We start from the raw sequence: 8,226 nt of genomic DNA, 5'->3' as shown, positions 1-8,226 counted from the left end.
ACCGCACAATCCGGCTGCTATCATCCAACAAACGACGTCTCAGTAGGATAAGACGGCATTCTAGCTGCATTGTTTACACCACCAGTTATAGTAGACGGAATCAATGGACGGCGATTATGGACAGTAACCTTGCTGCAGCTATAAGTAAGAGCACAATTTGTTTTACAGGTGACGTTAGTTAGACCACCAATAGCAGTTTATGGATACACAAATGATTCCAGGTTAATAGTGGACAACCGCGCTTTTTTCATGATGGTAACCTGCGGTCAGGCTACCCGTTTTATCACCGCACTGATGATCACAAAAGAAAGCAACAGCGGTAACATACGTGCATTTTACCAATTAGATTTCCGTCTCGAGCTAACGTCTTGGCCAATAAAACCGCCGTTTGTAGTCGTGCAAATTCATTTAATATTGACCAACCGTTTATCGCTTTGGAAAGTACAGTGAAATCCTAAAAGGACTATTTTCACTCTTTTAAGGACCCGGCTTTTGTGGATTAGGGGATCCGGATAGATTGTGACTGATGATCTGCAACACCAGATAGTACCGTGTTTTTGTAATAGGGCGAAGAAATAGCCCTTTTAGGATTTTGGTACCTGAGTTTATATGTCATACAAAACTAGGTGAGTCGCGAAAGGGTTAATGCACTTTGCGTTTTGATCCTGTGAATACATAATCAAAAGGGATTGGGATGAGTACGCAGAACGGCTCCCCTTCGCGATGAACACCGCCCAAGACAGGATTTACATAACAGCTACATTATCAGCCATTTGCAACCGAGGTTGAATTTATGAAAATCGTGAGCTCTGATTGGTTGACTGACCATTATTGGTCATGTTTAAGGCCTGTACCATGTCTTTTATTTGGGCGCATTTGCAACCGTTTGTTGGGCGCACCGTTGCATGAACAACTGAGTTTTCCAACCATGGCCAATAATATAATCAATTCAGGGTTGCAAAACCAAAACGGAGGTGGAGGTAAAATCGCACAACAGAAATCGCCGTACATGGTTCCCGTAGAGCAGTGCTACTTGTAGTAGACGGAGAAGCTCGGGTCGCTTACGGACTATAACGATCGCATTGTCAAAAAACTAGGCTCACTGCGCCGCGACACTGCAAGGAGAGAACTCGTGTACGAACGCAGGGCACAGCACTTACCAAGGCCACGGACTCGTCGTACAGAGCTACAACCGTGGCGGGGATGCTCGTGGACCCAGTGCTGTACGCATTCCTGAACAAGGGCGTGGACACGACGCAGCGCACAGCTCCGAGCATGATATGGGGACGTGGCTGTAGCTTGGATCTGCGCGGGGAAGCTCGTGAGCGCGGCGTCAGCTACCAAGGCGGAAAAGCGCGTAGGGGCGACGTCCGCTGTAGCTGGTAGTAAGGATAGAGCTAACGGTCTCAGCCTACCCCACTGGCCTCGCGTATAAACTATTCCAACAGAAGTTCCAGATTAAGGCTGACCGTGTGGATGACCTGGTCTCCAGCTATGCGTGCAGCAATGTTACAGCACTCGTATATCACTAATTCGCAGATATCACATTTACTACTATTTATAGCGATTTCTGACGGCTATGGACAAGCTCGTGAGCCCGGCGGTGGCTGCAAGCCGGTCAGGTTGTGGGCGCAGCGTCGCCTGCCAAGGCGGAAAAGGGCGTAGGCGCGACGTCAGCTGTAGCCGCTAGTAAGAATAGAGCTAACGGTCTCAGACTACGCCACTGGCCTCTCGTATAAAAAATTCCAGGGGAAGCTTCAGATTAAGGCCGATCGTGTGTATGAACTGCACGCCGGCTATGCGTGCAGCAATGTTACAGCACTCGTATATCACTAATTCGCAGATATCAGATTTACTACCATTGATAGCGATTTCCGAAGGCTATGGGGAAGCTCGTGAGTGCGGCGTCGACTGCAAGGCAGTCAGGTTGTGGGCGCAGCGTCGGCTGCCAAGGCGGAAAGCGCGTGAGCGCGACGTCAGTTGTCGCTGGTAGTAAGGATAGAGCTAACGGTCTCGGACTACCCCATTGGCTTAGTGTAGAAACTTTTCCAGGGGAAGTTCCAGATTAAGGCCAATCGTGTGGATGACTTGGACTCCGGCTATGCGTGCAGCAATGTTACAGCACTCGTATATCACTAATTCGCAGATCTCAGATTTACTACCATTGATAGCGATTTCCTACGGCTATGGAGAAGCTCGTGAGCGCGGCGTCGACTGCAAGGCAGTCAGGTTGTGGGCGCAGCGTCGGCTGCCAAGGCGGAAAGCGCGTGAGCGCGACGTCAGTTGTCGCTGGTAGTAAGGATAGAGCTAACGGTCTCAGACTTCTCCACTGGCCTCGTGTAGAAACGATTCCAGGGGAAGCTCCAGATTAAGGCCGATCGTGTGGAAGACCTGGACGCCGGCTATGCGTGCAGCAATGTTACAGCACTCGTATATCACTAATTCCCAGATATCTGATTTACTACCATCGATAGCAATTTCCGAAGGCTATGGGGAAGCTCGTGAGTGCGGCGTCGACTGCAAGGCGGTCAGGTTGTGGGCGCCGCGTCAGCGGCCAAGGCGGAAAGCGCGTGACCGCGACGTCAGTTGTCGCTGGTAGTAAGGATAGAGCTAACGGTCTTAGACTTCTCCGTTGACCTCGTGTAGAAACTATTCCAGGAGAAATTCCAGATTAAGGCCGATCGTGTGGAAGACCTGGACTCCGGCTATGCGTGCAGCAATGTTACAGCACTCGTATATCACTAATTCGCAGATATCAGATTTACTACCATTGATAGCGATTTCCGAAGGCTATGGAGAAGCTCGTGGGTGCGGCGTCGACTGCAAGGCAGTCAGGTTGTGGGCGCAGTGTAGGCTGCCAAGGCGGAAAGCGCGTGAGCGCGACGTCAGTTGTCGCTGGTAGTAAGGATAGAGCTAACGGTCTCAGACTTCTCCAGTGTCTTCGTGTAGAAACTATTCCAGGGGAAGTTCCAGATTAAGGCCGACCGTGTGGATGAACTGGACGCTGGCTATGCGTGCAGCAATGTTACAGCACTCGTATATCACTAATTCGCAGATATCAGATTTACTACCATTGATAGCGATTTCCGAAGGCTATGGAGAAGCTCGTGGGTGCGGCGTCGACTGCAAGGCAGTCAGGTTGTGGGCGCAGCGTCGGCTGACAAGGCGGAAAACGCGTGAGCGCGACGTCAGTTGTCGCTGGTAGTAAGGATAGAGCTAACGGTCTCAGACTACCCCACTGGCCTCGTGTAGAAACGATTCCAGGGGAAGCTTCCAGATTAAGGCCGATCGTGTGGAAGTTCTGGACTCCGGCTATGCGTGCAGCAATGTTACAGCACTCGTATATCACTAATTCGCAGATATCAGATTTACTACCATTGATAGCGATTTCCGAAGGCTATGGGGAAGCTCGTGGGTGCGGCGTCGACTGCAAGGCGGACACCTCGTGGGCGCAGCGTCGGCTGCCAAGGCGGAAAACGCGTGAGCGCGACGTCAGTTGTCGCTGGTAGTAAGGATAGAGCTAACGGTCTCTGACTACCCCACTGTCCTCGTGTAGAAACTATGCCAGGGGAAGCTCCAGATTAAGGCCGACCGTGTGGAAGATCCGGCTATGCGTGCAGCAATGTTACAGCACTCGTATATCACTAATTCGCAGATATCAGATTTACTACCATTGATAGCGATTTCCAACGGCTATGGGGAAGCTCGTGGCTGCGGCGTCGACTGCAAGGCAGTCAGGTTGTGGGCGCAGCGTCGGCTGCCAAGGCGGAAAGCGCGTGAGCGCGACGTCAGTTGTCGCTGGTAGTAAGGATAGAGCTAATGGTCTCGGACTACCCCATTGGCCTAGTGTAGAAACTATTCCAGGGGAAGTTCCAGATTAAGGCCGATCGTGTGGATGACCTGGACTCCGGCTATGCGTGCAGCAATGTTACAGCACTCGTATATCACTAATTCGCAGATATCAGATTTACTACCATTGATAGCGATTTCCGAAGGCTATGGGGAAGCTCGTGGGTGCGGCGTCGACTGCAAGGCGGTCAGGTTGTCGGCGCAGCGTCGGCTGCCAAGGCGGAAAGTGCGTGAGCGCGACGTCAGTTGTCGCTGGTAGTAAGGATAGAGCTAACGGTCTTAGACTTCTCCGTTGTCCTCGTGTAGAAACGATGCCAGGGGAAGTTCCAGATTAAGGCCGATCGTGTGGATGAACTGGACGCTGGCTATGCGTGCAGCGATGTTACAGCACTCGTATATCACTAATTCGCAGATATCAGATTTACTACCATTGATAGCGATTTCCAAAGGCTATAGGGAAGCTCGTGAGCGCGGCGTCGACTGCAAGGCAGTCAGGTTGTGGGCGCAGCGTCGGCTGCCAAGGCGGAAGCGCGTGAGCGCGACGTCAGTTGTCGCTGGTAGTAAGGATAGAGCTAACGGTCTCAGACTTCTCCAGTGTCCTCGTGTAGAAACTATTCCAGGGGAAGTTCCAGATTAAGGCCGATCGTGTGGATGAACTGGACGCTGGCTATGCGTGCAGCAATGTTACAGCACTCGTATATCACTAATTCGCAGATATCAGATTTACTACCATTGATAGCGATTTCCGAAGGCTATGGGGAAGCTCGTGAGTGCGGCGTCGACTGCAAGGCGGACAGCCCGTGGGCGCAGCGTCGGCTGCCAAGGCGGAAAACGCGTGAGCGCGACGTCAGTTGTCGCTGGTAGTAAGGATAGAGCTAACGGTCTCAGACTTCTCCGTTGTCCTCGTGTAGCAACGATGCCAGGGGAAGTTCCAGATTAAGACCGATCGTGTGGATGAACTGGACGCCGGCTATGCGTGCAGCAATGTTACAGCACTCGTATATCACTAATTCGCAGATATCAGATTTACTACCATTGATAGCGATTTCCAAAGGCTATGGGGAAGCTCGTGGGTGCGGCGTCGACTGCAAGGCAGTCAGGTTGTGGGCGCAGCGTCGGCTGCCAAGGCGGAAAACGCGTGAGCGCGACGTCAGTTGTCGCTGGTAGTAAGGATAGAGCTAACGGACTCGGACTACCCCACTGGCCTCGTGTCGAAACGATGCCAGGGGAAGCTCCAGATTAAGGCCGATCGTGTGGAAGATCCGGCTATGCGTGCAGCAATGTTACAGCACTCGTATATCACTAATTCGCAGATATCAGATATACTACCATTGATAGCGATTTCCGAAGACTATGGGGAAGCTCGTGGGGTGCGGCGTTCGACTGCAAGGCAGTCAGGTTGTGGGCGCAGCGTCTGCTGCCAAAGGCGTAAACGCGTGAGCGCGACGTCAGTTGTCGCTTGGTAGTAAGAGATAGAGCTAAACGTCTCGGACTACCCCAGTGTGCTGGTGTGAAAACTATTCCCAGGGAAGCTCCCAGTTTAAGGGCGGTGCGTGTGAGAGAAACTGGGACCCCGCGGATTGTGCGTGCAGCAATGTTACAGCACTCGTATATCACTAATTCGCAGATATCAGATTTACTACCATTGATAGCGATTTCCGAAGGCTATGGGGAAGCTCGTGGGTGCGGCGTCGACTGCAAGGCAGTCAGGTTGTGGGGGCATCGTCGGCTGCCAAGGCGGAAAAGCGCGTGAGCGCGACGTCAGTTGTCGCTGGTAGTAAGGATAGAGCTAACGGTCTCGGACTACCCCACTGTCCTCGTGTAGAAACTATTCCAGGGGAAGCTCCAGATTAAGGCCGACCGTGTGGATGAACTGAACGCCGGCTATGCGTGCAGCAATGTTACAGCACTCGTATAGCACTAATCAGCAGATATCAGATTTACTACCATCGATAGCGATTTCCGAAGGCTATGGGGAAGCTCGTGGGTGCGGCGTCGACTGCAAGGCAGTCAGGCTGTGGGCGCAGTGTAGGCTGCCAAGGCGGAAAACGCGTGAGCGCGACGTCAGTTGTCGCTAATAGTAAGGATAGAGCTAACGGTCTCAGGCTTCTCCACTGTCCTCGTGTAGAAACTATTCCAGGGGAAATTCCAGATTAAGGCCGATCGTGTGGAAGACCTGGACTCCGGCTATGCGGGCAGCAATGTTAGAGCACTCTTATAGCACTAATCAGCAGATATCAGATTTACTACCATTGATAGCGATTTCCGAAGGCTATGGGGAAGCTCGTGGGTGCGGCGTCGACTGCAAGGCAGTCAGGTTGTGGGCGCAGCGTCGGCTGCCAAGGCGGAAAACGCGTGAGCGCGATGGCAGTTGTCGCTAGTAGTAAGGATAGAGCTAACGGACTCGGACTACCCCACTGTCCTCGTGTAGAAACGATTCCAGGGGAAGCTCCAGATTAAGGCCGATCGTGTGGAAGTTCTGGACTCCGGCTATGCGTGCAGCAATGTTACAGCACTCGTATATCACTAATTCGCAGATATCAGATTTACTACCATTGATAGCGATTTCCTACGGCTATGGAAAAGCTCGTGGCTGCGGCGTCGACTGCAAGGCAGTCAGGTTGTGGGCGCAGCGTCGGCTGCCAAGGCGGAAAACGCGTGAGCGCGACGTCAGTTGTCGCTGGTAGTAAGGATAGAGCTAACGGTCTCAGGCTTCTCCACTGTCCTCGTGTAGAAACTATTCCAGGGGAAGTTCCAGATTATGGCCGATCCTGTGGATGACCTGGACGCCGGCTGTGCGTGCAGCAATGTTACAGCACTCGTATATCACTAATTCGCAGATATCAGATTTACTACCATCTATAGCGATTTCCGAAGGCTATGGAGAAGCTCGTGGGTGCGGCGTCGACTGCAAGGCGGACAGCTCGTGGCCGCAGCGTCGGTTGCCAAGGCGTAAAGCGCGTGAGCGCGACGTCAGTTGTCGCTGGTAGTAAGGATAGAGCTAACGGTCTCAGACTACGCCACTGGCCTCGTGTAGAAACGATGCCAGGGGAAGTTCCAGATTAAGGCTGATCGTGTGGAAGACCTGGACTCCGGCTATGCGTGCCGCAATGTTACCGCACTCGTATATCACTAATTCGCAGATATCAGATTTACTACCATCGATAGCGATTTCCGAAGGCTATGGGGAAGCTCGTGGGTGCGGCGTCGACTGCAAGGCAGTCAGGTTGTGGGCGCAGCGTCGGCTGCCAAGGCAGAAAGCGCGTGAGCGCTACGTCAGTTGTCGCTGGTAGTAAGGATAGAGCTAACGGTCTCGGACTACCCCATTGGCCTAGTGTAGAAACTATTCCAGGGGAAGTTTCAGATTAAGGCCGATCGTGTGGATGAACTGGACGCCGGCTATGCGTGCAGCAATGTTACAGCACTCGTATATCACTAATTCGCAGATATCAGATTTACTACCATTGATAGCGATTTCCGAAGGCTATGGGGAAGCTCGTGGCTGCGGCGTCGACCCAAGGCAGTCAGGTTGTGGGGCGCAGCGTCGGCTGCCAAGGGCGAAAAACGCGTGAGCGCGATGGCAGTTGTCGCTAGTAGTAAGGATAGAGCTAACGGACTCGGACTACTCCACTGGCCTCGTGTAGAAACGATTCCAGGGGAAGCTCCAGATTAAGGCCGATCGTGTGGAAGTTCTGGACTCCCGGCTATGCGTGCAGCAATGTTACAGCACTCGTATAGCACTAATCAGCAGATATCAGATTTACTACCATCGATAGCGATTTCCGAAGGCTATGGGGAAGCTCGTGGGTGCGGCGTCGACTGCAAGGCAGTCAGGTTGTGGGCGCAGCGTCGGCTGCCAAGGCGGAAAACGCGTGAGCGCGATGGCAGTTGTCGCTAGTAGTAAGGATAGAGCTAACGGACTCGGACTACCCCACTGGCCTCGTGTAGAAACGATTCCAGGGGAAGCTCCAGATTAAGGCCGATCGTGTGGAAGTTCTGGACTCCGGCTATGCGTGCAGCAATGTTACAGCACTCGTATAGCACTAATCAGCAGATATCAGATTTACTACCATCGATAGCGATTTCCGCAAGGCCTACGGGGAAGCTCGTGAGTGCGGCGTCGACTGCAAGGCGGACAGCTCGTGGGCGCAGCGTCGGCTGCCAAGGCGGAAAGCGCGTGAGCGCGACGTCAGTTGTCGCTGGTAGTAAGGATAGAGCTAACGGTCTCAGACTTCTCCACTGTCCTCGTGTAGAAACGATTCCAGGGGAAGTTCCAGATTAAGGCCGATCGTGTGGATGACCTGGACGCCGGCTATGCGTGCAGCAATGTTACAGCACTCGTATATCACTAATTCGCAGATATCAGATTTACTACCA

The 8,226-nt window shown here is 52.8% G+C and overlaps 1 protein-coding gene across 1 annotated transcript in view; it reads left to right on the top strand.

Annotated features, from left to right (window-relative positions):
• PITG_20996 (uncharacterized protein) overlaps nt 1-8,226 on the top strand; it is a gene marked incomplete at both ends in the record, with an annotated part of 20,802 nt that overhangs the window by 1,495 nt on the left and 11,081 nt on the right. Inside the window, 28 exons of the mRNA XM_002895137.1 lie at nt 230-255; nt 954-980; nt 1,123-1,357; nt 1,565-1,617; nt 1,869-1,992; nt 2,172-2,278; nt 2,475-2,598; nt 2,778-2,884; nt 3,081-3,111; nt 3,385-3,491; nt 3,681-3,787; nt 3,984-4,075; nt 4,287-4,409; nt 4,589-4,695; nt 4,892-5,015; nt 5,188-5,219; nt 5,502-5,609; nt 5,675-5,761; nt 5,978-6,052; nt 6,109-6,232; nt 6,412-6,518; nt 6,584-6,644; nt 6,715-6,821; nt 7,018-7,141; nt 7,321-7,417; nt 7,626-7,721; nt 7,929-8,037; nt 8,103-8,189. Of these exons, the coding sequence (XP_002895183.1) occupies nt 230-255; nt 954-980; nt 1,123-1,357; nt 1,565-1,617; nt 1,869-1,992; nt 2,172-2,278; nt 2,475-2,598; nt 2,778-2,884; nt 3,081-3,111; nt 3,385-3,491; nt 3,681-3,787; nt 3,984-4,075; nt 4,287-4,409; nt 4,589-4,695; nt 4,892-5,015; nt 5,188-5,219; nt 5,502-5,609; nt 5,675-5,761; nt 5,978-6,052; nt 6,109-6,232; nt 6,412-6,518; nt 6,584-6,644; nt 6,715-6,821; nt 7,018-7,141; nt 7,321-7,417; nt 7,626-7,721; nt 7,929-8,037; nt 8,103-8,189 (2,708 nt within the window). The remainder of the gene's footprint in view (nt 1-229; nt 256-953; nt 981-1,122; nt 1,358-1,564; nt 1,618-1,868; nt 1,993-2,171; nt 2,279-2,474; nt 2,599-2,777; nt 2,885-3,080; nt 3,112-3,384; nt 3,492-3,680; nt 3,788-3,983; nt 4,076-4,286; nt 4,410-4,588; nt 4,696-4,891; nt 5,016-5,187; nt 5,220-5,501; nt 5,610-5,674; nt 5,762-5,977; nt 6,053-6,108; nt 6,233-6,411; nt 6,519-6,583; nt 6,645-6,714; nt 6,822-7,017; nt 7,142-7,320; nt 7,418-7,625; nt 7,722-7,928; nt 8,038-8,102; nt 8,190-8,226) is intronic.

This window comes from Phytophthora infestans, genomic scaffold (genome assembly GCF_000142945.1).
Source record: "Phytophthora infestans T30-4 supercont1.243 genomic scaffold, whole genome shotgun sequence".
NCBI classification, from domain to species: Eukaryota; Oomycota; class Peronosporomycetes; order Peronosporales; family Peronosporaceae; genus Phytophthora; species Phytophthora infestans.
Note: the sequence above shows the minus strand (reverse complement) of the source record. Positions and strands in the feature narration are given on the sequence as shown.